The 19,304-nt window shown below is 41.9% G+C and overlaps 1 protein-coding gene across 5 annotated transcripts in view; it reads right to left on the reverse strand.

The window, feature by feature from the left end:
• The window catches only part of MCTP2 (multiple C2 and transmembrane domain containing 2), a 263,087-nt gene that overhangs the window by 185,413 nt on the left and 58,370 nt on the right, over positions 1 to 19,304 (reverse strand). For all 5 annotated transcript variants that reach the window (XM_055555682.1, XM_055555681.1, XM_055555683.1 and 2 more), the window contains exon 2: positions 15,383 to 15,916. In XM_055555682.1, coding sequence (XP_055411657.1) covers positions 15,383 to 15,850 — 468 coding nt within the window. In that variant the 5' untranslated portion in view covers positions 15,851 to 15,916. The remainder of the gene's footprint in view (positions 1 to 15,382; positions 15,917 to 19,304) is intronic.

Genomic DNA, 19,304 nt, shown 5'->3' on the forward strand with positions numbered 1-19,304 from the left:
TAATTCAACATGATGGCTGGTTTTACTCAGAAAAGTCACAGAACTTAAAGTTATGGTTCCCATGGCCCCTGTAACTGTCACCCGTTGTATATACACACCAAGGAAGGAAAGTGATCACCATAAAGAAGACAGGAAAGGCCCACAGAAGCAAAGGAGGACCAGGTTACAGCCACTGGGGGACACGTAACTGAACATTTCCTTACATTCTGCATGGAGCCAAAGGATTTATTCATTGAGTAAAAACTGCATTATTTTCAGCTTCTTTGTAAACCAACTAACAAATTGGTAACTTTTTCATTAAAAAATTACAATTAGTATTTTTCTTGTAGGAATACTTGGTATCTGCCATCTTGAGATTTTTGTTGTTGTTCTCAACAAGCATAATCAAGCACTCTAATTTTTCTTTTCAAATTTTACTTTAAAAAAGTTAACACATAGTGAAACTGGCTTCTTACATGTGAGTATAGTATGATGACATTTTAATACACGTATGTATTCATGTAACTACCACCAGTATTAGGACACAGAACAGTTCCCCCCCAAAAAAAATCCTGCATGTGATCCGACTGTGATCCAGGTGTTCCCTCTCCCAACTCCATGGCAGTCACTGACCTATTCTTACCCTACAGCTTCATCTTTTTTCAGAATATCATACGTATGCAAACTTTTGACACTGGCTAACACTGAAACCTGTATGCAGGTCAGGAAGCAACAGTTAGAGCTGGACATGGAACAACAGACTGGTTCCAAATAGGAAAAGGAGTACGTCAAGCCTGTATATTGTCACCCTGCTTATTTAACTTATATGCAGAGTACATCATGAGAAACGCTGGGCTGGAAGAAGCACAAGCTGGAATCAAGATTGCCGGGAGAAATATCAATAACCTCAGATACGCAGATGACACCACCCTTATGGCAGAAAGTGAAGAAAACCTAAAGAGCCTCTTGATGAAAGTGAAAGAGGAGAGTGCAAAAGTTGGCTTAAAGCTCAACATTCAGAAAACTAAGATCATGGCATCCTGTCCAATCACTTCATGGCAAATAGATGGGGAAACAGTGGAAACAGTGTCAGACTTTATTTTTCTGGGCTCCCAAATCACTGCAGATGGTGACTGCAGCCATGAAATTAAAAAATGCTTACTCCTTGGAAGGAAAGTTATGACCAACCTAGACAGCATATTCAAAAGCAGAGACATTACTTTGCCAACAAAGGTCCATCTAGTCAAGGCTATGGTTTTTCCAGTAGTCATGTATGGATGTGAGAGTTGGACTATAAAGAAAGCTGAGTGCAGAAGAATTGATGCTTTTGAACTGTGGTGTTGGAGAAGACTCTTGAGAGTCCTTTGGACTGCAAGGAGTTCCAACCAGTCCATCCTAAAGGAGATCAGTCCTTTAGGTGTTCATTGGAAGGACTGATGTTGAAGCTGAAACTCCAACACTTTGGCCACCTGATGCAAAGAGCTGACTCATTTGAAAAGACCCTGATGCTGGGAAAGATTGAAGGCAGGAGGAGAAGGAGACGACAGAGGATGAGATGGCTGGATGGCATCACCGACTCAATGGACCTGAGTCTCAGTGAACTCCAGAAGCTGGTGATGGACAGGGAGGCCTGGCGTGCTGCAGTTCATGGGGTCGCAAAGAGCTGGACACGACTGAGCAACTGAACTGAACTGAACATCTTTCACTCAGCATAGTGCCTCTGAAATCCATTCAAAGTGGCAATTCTTTAAATTGCTAAATGGTATTCCACAATTATGAGTGTACTATAGTTTGTTTATCCATTAAGTACTGGTTTTAACCATTTTAAACAAATGTTTCCAAGGGCATACTCAAGGAAAGACAAATAATCTTGAGTATCATCAGTGATGAAAAGTCTTCATATGATAAAGCTCTCTAATTATATACAACATCCAGAAACTCAGCACTAACATGTTGGCAGAAGGCCAGTCATCTCTCACACAACTCCTCCTCTCACCTTTTGGGTAAGTGGAATTTGTGTGTGTTTGCATGTGTGCATGCGTGCGTGCATGTTTTCTTTTTTTAATGACAGCAAATTTACATCAATATTTCCATTTTATCTTGCTTTAAGGTATAATTTATGGAAAAGTAAAACATACAAAACTGCACAACTTATTAAAATAAAGAGATATTTGCATGGATGGCTCAATTGTTTAAAAAAGGAAAAGAAAATCTCCAGTCACCAAGGATCTTAAGAGCAAGACACTGATGTGAAAAAAACATTTTCTTTTGTTTACACTATTTGTGATCTTGTACAAATATCACTTCCCACGTGGCTGTCTGAAGGATCTTACCACGAGGAATACACAGGAAGTCTAATAACAAGCAAAGTAAACAATCGTTGACTGTTTAAAACTTTAGTGGAAGAAGATGTAAACCCACATGCAGGAAAGCTAAATAAGAGTAACAAGCTGGCTGAGAAGATCACTTGGATGGTCTCTGGGAAATACTCTATCCAAGGACATGAGTATAGCAAATGATATATATAATACATATATAATTAATCACTTAACCCACATCTATTATTGGATAGGCCAAAAAGTTTGCTTGGGTTTTTCCATAGGATATAATGGGAGGAAGGGGACATAGGAATACCTATGGCTGAACCAAGTTGATATATGACAGAAACCAACACAACATTGTAATTATCCTTCAATTAAAAATAAATAAAGTAAGAAAAAGAAGATGTGATGGAAAAACCCGAATGACCTTTTTGGCCAAGCCACCATTAAGACTGTGAGTACTCAGGATGAGTGTAGTCAGAGACACAAATACCTACAGGGAAAGGAAGTAGCAAGAAGGGCAGAGGGCAGATGGCTAGACAGACCATTACATGATGCTTGAAAACAGTGATGGAATTCAAACAACTCGGGTGGCAGTCAGAGGTCACAGTCAGAATGCCTGTTCAGAAAAATTCAAGTCCACCAAATGGCTGAGTCCACATGTATGCAATTTTCATATAACTTTTCAGGAGGTTACTGATCACACAATCATGGCATACACATTTATTTTCCCCCACTCCCAGAATTATTTAAAATGTTCTCTAATACACAAAATATGAGTCAAGTATGTGCATCTGTGTGAATATTCACTGCCTATACCAGCAAATTAAAGCCCAACACTTGTCTTTATAAAGTTTAAACACTGAAACACAGCCCCATCTATCCATTTGTATATTGCCTATGTATATATTTGGAGAAGGCAATGGCACCCCACTCCAATACTCTTGCCTGGAAAATCCCATGGATGGAGGAGCCTGGTGGGCTGCCGTCTATGGGGCTGCACAGAGTCGGACACGACTGAGGCAACTTAGCAGCAGTATGTATATATTTATACACTTTCTATGGCTAATTTCATGCTACAACACCAGGGTTGAGTAGTTGCTACAGAGCAAGAGCTATGGTTCACAAAACTGTACCTATTTATTACCTGCCCCTTTATAGAAAAAGTTTGCCAACCTTGATATAGGGAACTTCTCTTACCACATTCAGTAACATGTGCCCACTGACCTTCCATAATCATTTTCAAGACTGCTAGCAATAGGTACTTTAGAAATAACAATGGTCCCCTCTTTACTCTGGCTAGCACTTCATCTAGCACACAATCTAGCACACAATCGACAAATATACACTTCTGTTAACTTCTTATAAGAAGTCCATGGACTGTCACTAGTAATTCACCAATTTACAAATTGAGAGCCAGAGCTAAGAGGCTAGATGGTTGCCAAAGAGAAGCAAGAGAGGTTAATTAGCCCTTCACCTGGTTTCTGCTCTTCAGTGCACACAACTGCGCCCAGAACCAGGAGAATCTAAGAGCAGAACCTTCACGTGACATGCACAACAGTGAGCTCTGACCAGTAGTAGACAGAGACCTGGAGCCACAAACACCTAAGTCTGAATCCCACTTCTGCTATGTCCTGGCTTTGTGGCCTTGAAAAGTTCACTTAAGTTCACGGCCACAGGAGCATCTCTCAAAGGGGCAAAAAAATCTATTACCCTTACAGGCTGTGAGGAGAAAAATTCATTCCTTCAAAGATACCTACCCGAGTTCCTTCTTTGGATCAGTCACTGTACAAGGCTCTCTGAATAAAGAGTGAGCCCAGCAGGTGCGGCCCAATGAGATGACATTTACACAGAACTTAGCAGAGTTCCTTCCACACAACCTCTCAGGGTGCTATTAAATTGGTGTTGCCATTCTATTATTTTTTATTACTGTGAAGACAGTGGATGTGTTTGGGAAGACTGAAGAAAACAACTCAATGAAGGTGGTCAGTAACCCAAGTCCACCCCTTCAATCTGACCATCCCTTCCCCACTGACGCTCTTATGATGGCAGATAGACCATCAAGGTAGGGGCTTCCAAAGTGGTGCAGTGATGAAGAATCTGCCTCCAATGCAGAAGATGTAGGAGATGTGGATTTGATCCCTGGGTCGGGAAGATCCCCTGGAGGAGGAAATAGCAACCCACTCTAGTATGCTTTGGCTCCGTCACTTCATTCTCTCTGGAGTTATTTCTCCACTGATCTCCAAGAGCATATTGGGCACCTACCGACCTGGGGAGTTCATCTTTCATGTCTTATCTTTTTGCCTTTTCATACTGTTCATGGGGTTCTCAAGGCAAGAAGTGGTTTGCCATTCCCTTCTCAAGCGGTCCACGTTTTATCAGAAGTCTCCACCATGACCCATCTGCCTTGGGTGGCCCTACACGGCATGGCTCATAGTTTCATTGAGTTAGACAAGGCTGTGGTCCATGTGATCAGATTGGTTAGTTTCCTGTGACTGTGGTTTTCAGTCTGTCTGCCCTCTGATGGAGAAGGATAAGAGGCTTATGGAAGCTTCCTGATGGGAGAGACTGGCTGAAGGGAAAACTGGGTCTTGTTCTGATGAGCGGGGCCATGCTCAGTAAAACTTTAATTCAATTTTCTGTTGATGGGTGGGGATGTCCTGTTATTTACAGGAGACAAACTGGTGGAGGTAATGACGATGATGGTGACCTCCTTCAAAAGGCATGCACTGCTACACTCAGTGCCCCCAGCCCTGCAGCAGGCCGCCACCAGTCCACACCTCTGCTGGAGGCTCCTGGACACTCATGGGCAAGTCTGGGTCAGTCTCTTGTGGGGTCACTGCTTCTTTCTCCTGGGTCCTGGTGCACACAAAGTTCTGCAAGGAGATCCAACCAATCCATCCAAAAGGAAATCAGTCTTGAATGTTCATGGGAAGGACTGATGCTCAAGCTGAAACTCCAATATTTTGGCCAGCTGATGCGAAGAACTGACTCATCTAAAAAGACCCTGATGCTGGGAAAGATTGAAGGCAAGAGGAGAAGGGGACGACAGAGGATGAAATGGTTGGATGGCATCACCTACTCAATGGACACGAGTTTAAGTAAACTCCGGGAGTTGGTGATGGACAGGGAGGCCTGGCGTGCTGCAGTCCATGGGGTCGCAAAAAGTCGGACACAACTGAGCAACTGAACTGAACCAGTACGCTTGCCTGGACAATCCCATGGACAGAGGAGCCTGATGGGCTGCAGTTCACAGGATCGCAAAGAGTCGGACATGACGTAACGACTAGCACACGCATACATACACAATCAAGACAGATCTCAGGATGGAGCCGTCTTCCTCTCTTCTCTCAGCTTATTAACTTGTACCTGCTTCCTCCATAACTCCAATCTGGGGCAAACTCAACTTATTGCTATTCCCAGTGTCCACAGCAGGTATAGCAAGCATCACTGCATGCTATTGATCCATCCTGCCCTGCCTGTGAGCAAACACAGCACCCAGCCCACAGGGTACCTTTACATCTGCTCATCCAGCATCCCAGGTGGTTGCTATGGTAGCAGAGTCGCCTGGCAGGATGGGAAAGCCCCTGTGCTATGTCCTCAGAAGTAACTCTGACACCTCCCACCATCCTCTCCAGTCCCACTGCTTCCCTACTGTCTCTGACATACACCAGGCACACTCCTACCTCACCAGAATCTGTATGCTGTATCTTTCTCTACTTCAGGAATGCTTTTCTCCTAACACATGTACAACTTACTTTTTCACCTCCTCTAGATCTTGTATAAATGTTTTCTTCTCAGAAGAGGTATTTCCTGACCACTGCGTTCAAAATGGTCACACCTCCATCTCAGCACTCCTAAATGCTTCCTGCTTTATTTTTCTCCATCCAATCTATCACTTTTTGAATATATCTGAAGCCCCCCACCATCTAGAGTAGGATCTCCAGGAGGAAATACACTGTGGTCTGCTTTGTCAGCTGCTGTGTTCCCAGTGTCTCAGGGCAGGATCGGCACATAGCAGGTATGGGAACAAGGGAGGGAAAAAGAAAAACGGGAACAATTCCATGAAGGACCCTGGGGCACAGTTTACACGCTTATCTCACTGACATCATTTATGTTGAGCAATGATTTCTGACATAAAACAAAAATAGTAAAGAACACGTAACTGAAATGTTGAGAAGCCGACGCCCTTGTTCAATTCTGTAGGCTGTCGGTTGTTTCCTCGCCTCTGTGGTTTGACATCTTGCTTCTCTGTGGTCACTAAACTGAAGCTCTGTGGTTGCCAAGCAGAGTTTCTGGAACTATCCCAATAAGGTACTCCTCTAAACCACTCAACTCGTCCAGGTAAACTTGCACCAAAGTGAGCTGTTTAAAACTCCAACTTTCAGAGTGTTAGGGATGGAGGGACCCCATTGTGGGGTTACATCGATGGTGGGGCAGGGATGGCATTAATCCTCCATTCAGGATTATTGGCTACAGACCATGATAATAAACCATTCCATCACTGTAACTTAAAGGAGGATTTAAAAGGGCACAGTGGACACTGAAAAACAAATACCTTCCTTTGATGATCAACTCTTTCTAGATCACCAGCTCTGAGTTCTCCTGAACTGCAGATCTACATTTCTCTAAACCCCTGATATATACAGAGTTTTGCACACAGGCTTTAGATTCAAACAATCCTCAATTTAGTTCCTGGCTCTGACACTTACTAGCTGGATATCAGGCAAGTGTTTCAACCTCTTTGGTCCTCGACTTCATGCTGAAAACGTAATGATAAAAATAATAACAGTAATAAATACAACCATAACCTTAGCAGAGTCCTCATTGGGCACTTGCGATTGCCACGTACTGGGCTATGAGCATTCTATTTTTCAAGTGTCATAAACAACAACCTTAACTATTTGGATTTATTCCCCACCTATCTGAGTCTTAGCCTCAAAACGCATCCGCTTCAGGCCTTTCCGGCCACATACTCGGAGCAATCTCTCTGCTCCCCTTTCACCTCAAATGGCTTGTTATCTCACACTGTCTAGAGACTACCTCAGAGTGCTGGTCACTGTTTCCAGTAATCGGGTCTCATCTCAACTCCATCATCAACACCAAGGACGAGAACCAGAGGTGACTCTGTATTTTCTAAATTCTTAACCATGAAAAAGTACCTTGTAAAATATCTACTGCGGGGAGTGCTGACAGGAGAAAGAAGCAAGAAAAAAATAGCAAGATAAAAAGAAGAAAAAATAAGTGACTCTCCCTTTGAGTCTCCCTAATTTTATCTTCTTCATATAAAAAGGAGACATTTGGGAATGCCTTCAGAACTCACCTACCCACTCAAGGTCTGCATGGGTCAGCATTTCCCCCAAGCAAACTGAATTTCTATGCCCGGCCCCGCTAGCACATAGCAATCAACTTCAGACACAAAGTGAATCAATATATTTTACATAAGTTAGGTTTGCAGAAAGAATGGGAAAAAAGGAAGAAGACATTATCTCTGCTCTTCCAGTCTAACAAGAGAGACTGACTTCTACACACCTGGCCAAACACACAATGGTGGTCATGGTGTGGGGCTACAGCATGAGATGCCGTTTTAGCATCTCGAGCCCTGAGTCATGGTGACTAGAGCAACGGGAAAGAGTTTCATCCATCAGAGGGGGGACATACATAGTCATGTATAGGAGGCAATCTGGTTGCCAGGCAACCATGATAGGCTATCACCTTGAGTGAAAAAATACAACTAATAAAATGTCAATCATAAAAAGGGACAAGTCTCGCATGGAAGTGTCGCAAAATGACCTGCCCGTTTGAACCCTGTAGACAGGAGAGGAAGCCTATCCCATAGGACATTAAGAATCTCAGCTTCATTAGCAAGTGAGACAAATCCCAGCGCAGGCCTTAGACCACGGATGTTCCATCCCTCATTCCCTTGGGAAAGCTACCCATGAAATAAGCTACACCAAGGATACCGGCGATCATTAATTTTGTTGTACACTGGGTATGTCACATGCCAACCCATACCTTCCTCCTCATTTCCCACCCATTTCATAAAAGCAATAGAATGCTGTCTGCTACTCATTAGAAGAAACAGATAAACCAGATCTGAGACAAGGATTGTTGTTGTTGTTCAACCGCTCAGTCATGTCTGACTCTCTGCAACCCCATGGACTGCAGCATGCCAGGCTTCCCTGTCCTTCACTATCTCCCAGAGTTTGCTCAAACTCATGGCCATTCAGTCAGTGATGGCATACAACCACCTCATCCTCTGCCATCCCCTTCTCCTCCTGCTTTCAATCTTTCCCAGTATCAGGGTCTTTTCAAATGAGTCAGCTTTTCCCATCAGGTGGCCAAAGTACTGGAGCTTCAGTTTCAGCATCAGTCCTTCCAATGAAAATCCAGGGTTAATTTCCTTTAGGATTGACTGGCTTGATCTCCTTGCAGTCCAAGGGACTCTCAAGAATCTTTTCCAACACCATAGTTCAAAAGCATCAGTTCTTTGGTGCTCAACCTTTTTTATAGTCCAGCTCTCACACCCATACATAACTACTGGAAAAACCATAGCCTTGACTATATGGACCTCTGTAGGCAATGTCTCTGCTTCTTAATATGCTATCGAGATTTGTCATTGCTTTTCTTCCAAGAAGCAAGCGTCTTTTAATTTCATGGCTGCAGTCACCATCCACAGTGATTTCGGAATCTAAGAACATAAGGTCTGTCACTGTTTTCATTCTTTCCTCATCTATCTGGCATGAAGTGATGAAACCTGATGCCGTGATCTTCATTTTTTGAATGTTGAATTTCAATCCAGCTTCTTCACTCTCCTCTTTCATCTTCATCAAGAGGCTCTTTAATTCCTCTTAATTTCTGCCATAAGGGTGGTGTCATCTGTATATCTGAGGTTACTGATATTCCTCCCCACAATCTTGATCCCAGCTTGTGCTTCATCCAGCCCAGCATTTCACATGATGTACTCTGCATGTAAGTTAAATAAGCAGGGTGACAATATACAGCCTTGATGCACCCGCCTTCCCAATTTGGAACCAGTCTGTTGTTCCATGTCCAATTCTAACTGTTGCTTCCTGAACTGCACAAAGGTTTCTCCTTTCATAAAGGAGCAAGGTAAGGCGGTTTGGTATTCCCATCTCTTTAAGAATTTTCTACAGTTTGTTGTGGTCTACACAGTCAAAGGCATTAGCATAGTCAATGAAGAAGAAGTAGATGTTTTTCTGGAATTTGCTAGTTTTTTCTATGATCCAATGGATTTTGGCAATTTGATCTCTGGTTCATCTGCCTTTTCTAAATCCAGCTTGTACATCTGGAAATTCTTGGTTCACATACTGTTGAAGCCTAGCTTGAAGGATTTTGAACATTACTTTCCTAGCATGTGAGATGAGTGCAATTGTGTGGTAGTTTGAACATTCCTTGGGATTGCCCTTCTTTGGGATTGGAATGAAAACTGACCTTTTCCAGTCCTGTGGCCACTGCTGAGTTTTCCAAATTTGCTGGCATATTGAGTGCAGCACTTTCACAGCATCATCTCTTAGGATTTGAAATTGCTTAGCTGGAATTCCAACACCTCCACTAGCTTTGTTCAAAGTGATGTTTCCTTAGGCTCACTTGACTTCACATTCCAGGATGTCTGGCTCTAGGTGAGTGATCACACCATCATGGTTATCCGGGTCATTCAGATCTTTTCTGTATAGTTCTTCTGTGTATTCTTGCCACCTCTTCTTAATATTTTCTGTTAGGGCCATAATGTTTCTGTCCTTTATTTTGCCCATCTTTGCATGAAATGGTCCCTCACAGATCACATGACTTCAGCAGGACTCCCATTCATTTAAAAAATATGTAAGGACAGACTTGTGGTTGCCAAGGGTAAGTGGGTGGGGAAGGGAAGGAATGGGAGTTTGTAGGTAGGAGATGCAAGTTTTTATATACAGAATGGATCAAAACAAGGTCCAGCTGTATGGCATAAAGAGCTACATTCAATATCCTGTAACAAATCATAATGGAAAAGAGTATTTAAAAAAAAGAATGTGAATGTATATATACATATATATATATATATATAACTGAATCATTCTGTTGTACAGCAAAAATAAACACAACAGTGAAAATCAACTATATTTCAACAAAAAAATTTAATTCATTGATAACAAAGGCTCTACACCTTTCTAAATCTGAAACTCCAGTACTTTGGCCACCTCATGCGAAGAGTTGACACATTGGAAAAGACTCTGATGCTGGGAGGGACTGCGGGCAGGAGGAGAAGGGGACGACAGAGGATGAGATGGCTGGATGGCATCACTGACTCGATGGACGTGAGTCTGGGTGAACTCCAGGAGTTGGTGATGGACAGGGAGGCCTGGCGTGCTGTGATTCATGGGGTCGCAAAGAGTCGGACACGACTGAGCAACTGAACTGAACTGAACTGTTTTACAATGCTGTGTTGGTTTCTGAGGTACAATGTGAATCAGTCAGAAGTATACATAATTCCCTCCTTCTTGAGGCTGCATACCACCCTTCTAAGTCATTACAGAGCACTCGGCTGAGTTCCCTGTGTGACACAGCAACTCTCCCAACACGAGGCCTACACAAGCCACTGGACCAACCTACCGCTAAGGGCAGAGACCAGAAGCAAGAAGAACTATGACCCTATAGCCCGGGGAAAGGAGACCTCAAATACAGTCAGTTAGCCAAAATGAAATGACAAAAATATTGTGCAGATGAAGGAATGAGGTAAAAACCCACAAGACCCAGTGAATGAAGAGAAAACAGCCAAACTATCTGTAAAAGAATTCAGTTATAATAGTAAAGATGATCCAAAATCTCAAGATAGAATAGAGAAAATGCAAGAATCACTTAACATATTTAACAAGCACCTAGAAAAAATAAAGAATAAACAAGCAGTGATGAACAGTGAAATTTCAGAAATTAAAAATACTCTGGAAGGAATCAACAGCAGAATAACTGAGGCAGAACAGATAAATGAGCTGGAAGGTAGAATGGTGGAGATAACTAGCAAAGTGCAGAATAAAAAAAAAGCGAATGAAAATAATTAAAGACAGTCTTGGAGACCTCTAGGAAAACATTAAATGCATCAACATTCAAATTATAGGGGTTCCAGAAGATGAAAAAGTCAGAGAGTCTCAGAAAATATTTGAAGAGACTATAGTCAAAAACTTTCCTAACATAGGAAAAAATAGTCAATCAAGTCCAAAAAAGCACAGAGTCCCATAAAGGAAAAAACCCAAGGAGAAACATGCCAAAACACATATTAATCAAACCAACAAATTAAATACAAAGAAAATATATTAAAAGCAGCAAGGAGAAGCAGTAAGTAACATACAAGGGGATTCCCACAAGGTCAACAGCTAATCCTTCAGCAGAAACTCTACAGGCCGGAAGGGAGTGGCAGGATATATCTAAAGTAATGAAAGGTAAAAACCTAACAAGAGAGATTACTCTACCCAGAAAGGACCTCATTCAAAATCGAGGGAGAAATCAAAAGCTTCACAGGTAAGCAAAAATTAAGGGAATCAGCACCACCAAACCAGCTTTACAACAAATGCTAAATGAACTTCTCTAGAAAGGAAACACAGAGAAGGACAAGACCTACAAAAACAAACCCAAAACAATTAATAAAATGCCAAAAGGAATATACATATATACCAATAATTACTTTAAATATAAATGGATTAAATGCTCCAACCAAAAGACAAAGACTGTCTGAGTGGATACAAAAAGAAGAATCATATATCTGCTGTCCACAAGAGACCCACTTCAGACCTAGGGAGACATACAGACTGAAAGTGAGGGGATGGAAAAAGATATTGCATGCAAATGGAAATCACAAGAAAGCTGGAATAGCAATTACCACATCAGACAAAACAGACTTAAAGAATATTATAAGAGACAAGGAAGGACATTACATGATATTGAAGGATCAATCCAAGAAGACATGACTTCAAACCATAAAATGAAGAGAACTTGAAGAGAAAACACCAAGAAGAGCCTTATGAACCTGAATGCATACACTGTCATTACCAATTTCTGTATTTAAAAAAAAACAAAGAACAACAACACTGAGCACCTACCAGGTGCCAGGCATGGAGCTGGGCCCTGAGAAAATCGAAACAAGTTAGACAAGACTCCTCCAGTCACGCCCACCCTCCAGTTAACATAGCCTAGTGCAAAACATTAGCAAGGGAGGGGCTCACTTCTGTACCATGTGATAAACTGGATCCGCAGGTAGTGAGAAGCCCACAGGATACAGGGGGAGGCGGGGCGAGTAGGTGAGTACTGCAGCTGACCACAAGTGATCCTACAGGTCTGATGAGCTGCAGCCCAGTCTCTCCATCCTCTGCAAACAGCTGACCACACTGACAAATGGCAATGAGTGGCCACAGAAGGAAGATACAGCCTCAGTTCAGTTCAGTCGTTCAGTCATGTCCGACTCTTTGCGACCCCATGAATCGCAGCATGCCAGGCCTTCCTGTCCATCACCAACTCCCCGAGTTCACCCAGACTCACGTCCATCGAGTCAGTGATGCCATCCAGCCATTTCATCCTCTGTTGTCCCCTTCTCCTCCTGCCCCCAATCCCTCCCAGCATCAGAGTCTTTTCCAGTGAGTCAACTCTTCGCATGAGGTGGCCAAAGTACTGGAGTTTCAGCTTTAGCATCCTTCCTTCCAAAGAAATCCCAAGGCTGATCTCCTACAGCCTCAGTCTATGTCAATTATGCTTAGGGCAGGAAAAAACAGGCAGAAGATTCTTTCCCAAGCAAGGAGTTTTTGTTGTTGTTACTGCTGTTTGCTTAATGGCTGAGTTTCATCAGATTACCTGGAATTATCTACTCTTAAAAAAACTGTACCATCCAGGCTTTTTTGCATTAATGGTAAAAGAATAACCACTATCAACCACCCATCTGCAATCCATCCATTCGCCATCACATCACTGACCAGCCCTCCGCTCAGCCCACGGCCACTACAGACACACATCACACACGCCCCATCAGAAAGCTCCCCAAGCCTTCGTTCCAGGCAGAGCAGAATGCTTCCCACCTTTGACCTCCCCCATCCACACTAGGGCTTCCCTGGTGGCTCAGCTGGTAAAGAATCCTCCTGCAATGCAGGAGACCTGGATTTGATCCCTGGGCCAAGAAGATCCCCTGGAGAATGAAATGACAACCCACTCCAGTATTCTTGCCTGGGAAATCGCATGGACAGAGAGGTCTGGCAGGCAACAGTCCATGGGGTCACAGAGTCAGACACGACTGAGTGACTAAACCACCACCCACACCCACACCCACACTTCAGGCCTGTGTTTGTCACGTTGCCGTACCTGTCAAATCCCACTTATCCTCTGGGCCAGCCTGCAGACTGCCTCCCACAGGACATGTCCCTGGATTCCCCCATATGATCTCGGCTCACAGAGGCCTGGATGCACACTCAGTCCTGATGTCGGTTTACCTCTTACGCTACACTTAATGCTGTGCAAAGCTATGTCCCAGTGGGCCAAATCCCGAAGGCAGAGTTATGTTCTTAACCATCTCTTCTTTACAACAGACTGTCTATGGTGCCCCAGATAGTGTGTGCGTACTAAGTCGATTCAGTTGTGTCCGATTCTTTGTGACTCTATGGTTTGTAGCCCGCCAGGCTCCTCTGTCCATGGGATTGATAGAGTAGGCACTAAATATGTATAGTCAGTGAAACAGTTTAACAGCACCAACTTTTAAAACAACTTATTCGAATTTGAGTTTGTTAGCCTATCAAGGCCAAGGAACCCACCTAATTTTTCCTGGTCAGTTAATAAATAGCAAGAAGATAAGATTAACCTGAATATATAATTTAACATCTTATCTCCTTCATACTGAACTATGAATTATGAATTATATTTAATAACTCAATTTACATTTTGGTTAATGGAAACATATTTCAAATTCACAAATAATAGTAGGAAAAAAACCACAAAATTTTTACAAAAAGGGCTTCATAAATGGTAATGAAACAAATAGGTATCATTTAATGGTCAATGGTATCCTAACTGGTAATGCTTCCCAAAAAATAAGGCCTTCAAATATCCACAATCCCATCCTCCAATGAAATCCAAACATATGGCATAAATAACAGGCTCTGGTTCTAAAAATAAAATCAAAAATCGTAGTTGAATAACCAGTTTTCTACACAATTAGAATACTAATCTCAAATATAGAAAAATTAAGCCATTACCTGAACACTGAAACCTACTTCAGGTGCCATTAATGGAAGATATTTAAAAAAATAACTGATCAAATTGATTATCCAAATCATAGCTTGGTAACCTCATAACTACATTTAAATTAAATTCATCCTAGAAATGTAGTATTTGTCTCATAATTATATTTGGTTATTTTATCATAAGGAAATACTAAGGCTTTATAAAAATTCCTGAATGGATAAGAATTTGTTTCCTTCAGTGTTTGGCTTGTTTTTAGATATCTGGTATTTATTCATTCATTTATTTGAGTTCGCTGGTCTTAGCCGCACCACGCAGGATCTTCTAACTGCACCATGCAAACTCTAAGTTGCAGCACGTGGGATCTAGTTCCCTGACAAAGGATCGAACCCAGGCCCCTGCACTGGGAGCACAGAGTCTAATTATCTGGCAGTCAAAAGGAGATACATATATTCCTACAGTTTTTAGGAATATGAATGTGCATTTTTGTCTGTGGGTAGGACCAGGCAATGGAGGAGACAGAGAGACAGAATCAGACATACATTTCAGCAAAAAGTAAAAGGAAAAGTTATGCTCTTGATTTCTTTGCCAGGAGATGGAAAAATGAAAACACATCCAACGGGGCTTTTAATGCCTTAAAGTGCTCTAGGAAGGTCATCTGTAATACTTTTAAGATACACAGAGGTCAACCCCCAAATGAAGGGGAACACTAGGTACAATCAATATTACCTTCATTTAAATGGTTATAAATGACATCCTCTCTGTCCAAACTAACCACAAAAATAAATCCCAACCAAAATTTCCAAGGGCACTGAATGCACTTAGGAAGAAGAAAAATAGAAAAACAGGAAAGCACCCAGGCCGGGCCTCACCTCTGGCCCTTCAGGGGCATCCTCTCCAGGGGGCGTTTTCTGGAGCAGACCAAAGGTACCATTGCTGGAAGCTCTCCTGTCCTCCGTGGGAGAGGTGAAAGTCTCCTCGGAGTCTGTTTCCACCACATGGAAGGGGCCCACTTCCTCCTGACTCCAATCCAGTTCTTCTTCAGACTGTTTCAAAGAGCTACTGCTGCTCTTGGGAACAATGCCGGCCGTCGACAGGCTGCTGGGCACCGAGGTGTAGGATGACTGGGGGCCGGAGTAAGGCCGCCCCTCGGGGGCCAGGGCCTCAGCCTCCAGGAGGTCTGGGACGGACAGGCTCAGGCGGCGGTCCAGGTGATGCTGGGCCCGTAAGTCCAGGGCTTTGCTCGAGGTCTTCTTCACCTTCCTCTTGCTCAGGTTGATCAACAAAGGCCTGGTCCGCTGTTTTAATGAGCCCCAGACAGATGGTTTATCCAGGTCCATGGCTGCATGAAGACACAGGCAGTCCCTCTGGGGAAGAGTATGTCTCTGCGGGACACTCAGTGACTCCTAGGAAACAGAAGACACGGAGAAAGGATATGAAGCTTCTCTTCACTGTCAGAGCACATCAAAGTAGGAAATGTGACTCAAGGAATCTTACTCTTCCCACTAAATGATCAAGACCAAAACATCTAATCGGTAACATCTACAAAAAAATAATTGGGAACATCTATCCTGGTGGCTCAGAGAGTAAAGCATCTGCCTGCAATGCGGGAGACCCGGGTTTGATCCCTGGGTTGGGAAGATCCCCTGGAGGAGGGAATGGCCACCCACTCGAGTACTCTTTCCTGGAGAATCCCATGGACGGAGGAGCCTGGTGGGTTACAGTCCATAGGAACACAAAGAGTCAGACACAACTGAAGCGACTTAGCACGCATAACAATGTATATCTCCATCAACAGTATGTAAGAGTTCCCAGTTCTCCACACCCTCAACAACACTCATCTCTTTGACTTTTTTATTTTTATAATCACCATGTATTCTTGAAATTTGCTAAGGGTATAGATCTTTAGGTTTCTATCCCCCTACACAAACACACACATAAAAATGCTAAGTATAAGAAGTGACGGGAGATATTAACTTGATTGTGGTAATCATTTTGTAATATACGTGTATATTAAATTGACCACCATATATCTTAAATATATGCAAATTTTACTTGTCAATTATACTTTAATAAATCTTGGGGAAAAAAAATAAAAAATTACAAAAGAGGGCTTCTTTCTTGTTTCCTCTCAAAAGAAAGCAGAGCAAAAGACATTTACTAGAAAAATAACAGCATCTTTTGACCATTATGTTCAAGGGAATGCCTTTCTGTTTCTAAACCCAGAGTCAGCAAACAATTTCTGAACAAGGCCAGTTAGTAAATATTATAGACTGAGAGTGAGACAGTTCAAACTACTCAATCCTATTGTTGTGACACCAGAGGAGACATGTATGATACTGAAATGAAAGCGTACCTGTGGTCCCAGTAAAACTTTATTTATAAAAACAGGCAACAGACTATAGTTTGCCAATCCCGCTTTAATTTATCATCTTCCTTTCTACAGTTAAGTGTGCATTTTGAAGGACAAACACATGCTCATATCAACTAGGATTCCATGTAGCATCTTCAAAATTTATATTAAAATAAGAGTAACTAAAGAGAAAAACATTTATAAAAGTGAGAGTCTGCCCTTAGTCCAATGTACCAGACCAGAAGAACAATGGAAGCTTCTACAATGGAAATCCTAAGAAAAGCAAACTTCAGAGCTTCAGTTGGAGAATGAAAGAGAGAAAATGTTTCCCACAAACAGGTGTGAGTGACAGGAATGCTTCACAAACAAATATAATACAGTCTGCTGAATGCTATGCAGAAAAGGGAGAAATTTAAGATATAATAGGTTGGACTCATTAGGAAAACGGATTAAAATCAAATTTGGTGCCATAACCCTCACTCGATGTGTCAAGTGCCTCCTGATAAATCTTTCCAACATGAAAAAGTACAGTGTGGTCAAGTCAGTCTAAGCCGGCCAATACTCAAGTGTCACATTTGTCTAATGACAAAAAAGGCTAAGAGCTATGATAAAAAGCATTTTCCAAAATTAAGGACTTCAAGCTTTGTACCCAGCCCAGGATATTTAGTCATTGGGAGGTCACTGCTGAAGATCAGGACTAGGTGACAGTCCTCCAGCTCTGGACTGATGACCATCAGCTCGAAGGATGAACTTGGTATCTTCAATAGGCAATGCAGAGATGAAGCCCTTGGATCCTAGAGACAGACTCCACAAGTTGGAATTTTAATTTTTTATGTTCTGCTCAGGTATACTACCAGACTAAATCTCAATTTTTTCACCTATTCACTAGGGAATATATCAACCAGCTTAAAAACAAAATAAGATAAAGTCCCAGTGTCTGAGTATCTGATGCAGAGAAAGGGCAGTCAGGAAAAGCTATGTTTTCATTCTTACTGATGATACCGTCATAATGCCGTATTTTGATATCTTAAGTCACTTTAGAGTTCTGTGTCTCATTACAGTTTCCATTTTTTTTAGCTTTTTAAAAATTTATTTTTAATTGGAAGATAATTGCTTTACAATATTGTCCTGGTTTTATTTCCATTTTATACATAAATTTAACCATAACTACCTCACAGGGCTCTTGTGAGAACTGAATGAATTTGTCCATATAAAACGATTAGAAAACTGCTTCACAAAGAGTACATTTTTAATACAATGTTATCCAGCTTTAAAATTATCATTATTTCAATTATATAATATTGGGTCATTCAGCTTTAAATTTTAAAAATATTTTACAATTCTTTGCTGCTTTTAAAAATGCTACTATAAACATAAACGTACTTCACATTAGCAGGACACAAATACATTATTTAATTCACATCTTACAGTTTAACTTGCACATAGGTTCAAAATGCTTGTTTCCACGTTCATCTGAAAATATTTTAGTCAATTTTCCATTAATGGAGTGTTATATTGTTGCTGTTGTTTAGTTGCTAAGTTGTGTCTAACTCTTTTGTGACCCCATTGACTGTAGCCCACCAGGCTCCTCTGTCCATGGAATTTCCCAGGCAAGAACACTGGAGCCATTTCCTTCTCAAGGGGATCTTCCCCACCCAGGGATCAAACCCACATCTCCTGCACTGGCAGGTGAACTCTTTACCACTGAGCCACCAGGGAAGCCCGGAGTGTTATATAGGTGTCTGTTAATCTAGTTGGTTGATGGTTTAGTTTTTTTATACTCTAGTCCTTATGCTACTTAAAGAGGGGTGTTTGCTTTTCAACTATAATTGTGAATTTGTCTATTTCTCCTATCAGTTACGTCATTTTTTGCTTCTGTATTTTGAAGACCTGTTGTTATCTGCAAACATGTTACAACTAAAACAGTTGTCTTCTTGCTATTTAAATACAATCTGACGATCTCTATCCTTTAGTTGGTTTAGACCATTAATGGCTTCCCTGGTGGCTCAGCTAGTAAGGGTTCAATCCCTGCATTGGGAAGATCCCCGGGAGAAGGGAACGGCTACCCATTCCAGTATTCTGGCCTGGAGAATTCCAGGGACTGTATAGTCCATGGGGTCACAAAGAGTCGGACATGACTGAGCGACTTTCACTTTTTAGACTATTAATATCTAATGTGATGATATGTCTGTACTTAGGTCGAGCATTTTGTTTCCTGTTTGTTTCCTCTACTGCTTGTTTTAGTTCCCCTTTCCTGCATTGGTTAGGTTTATTTAGCATTCCATTTTAACTCAAATTATCATTCTTTTTGCTATACTTTTGTGTCAATTTTTAGTGGTTGGTATAGCTAGGGATTACAACATGCAGAGTTAACCTTTTACCCTTTACTTGGAATCAATAGTTGAGCACTCCAACCGGAACAGGAAAACCAAACCACAGGT

Source organism: Bubalus kerabau, chromosome 19, assembly GCF_029407905.1.
Source record: "Bubalus kerabau isolate K-KA32 ecotype Philippines breed swamp buffalo chromosome 19, PCC_UOA_SB_1v2, whole genome shotgun sequence".
In the NCBI taxonomy this organism is placed as follows: Eukaryota; Metazoa; Chordata; class Mammalia; order Artiodactyla; family Bovidae; genus Bubalus; species Bubalus kerabau.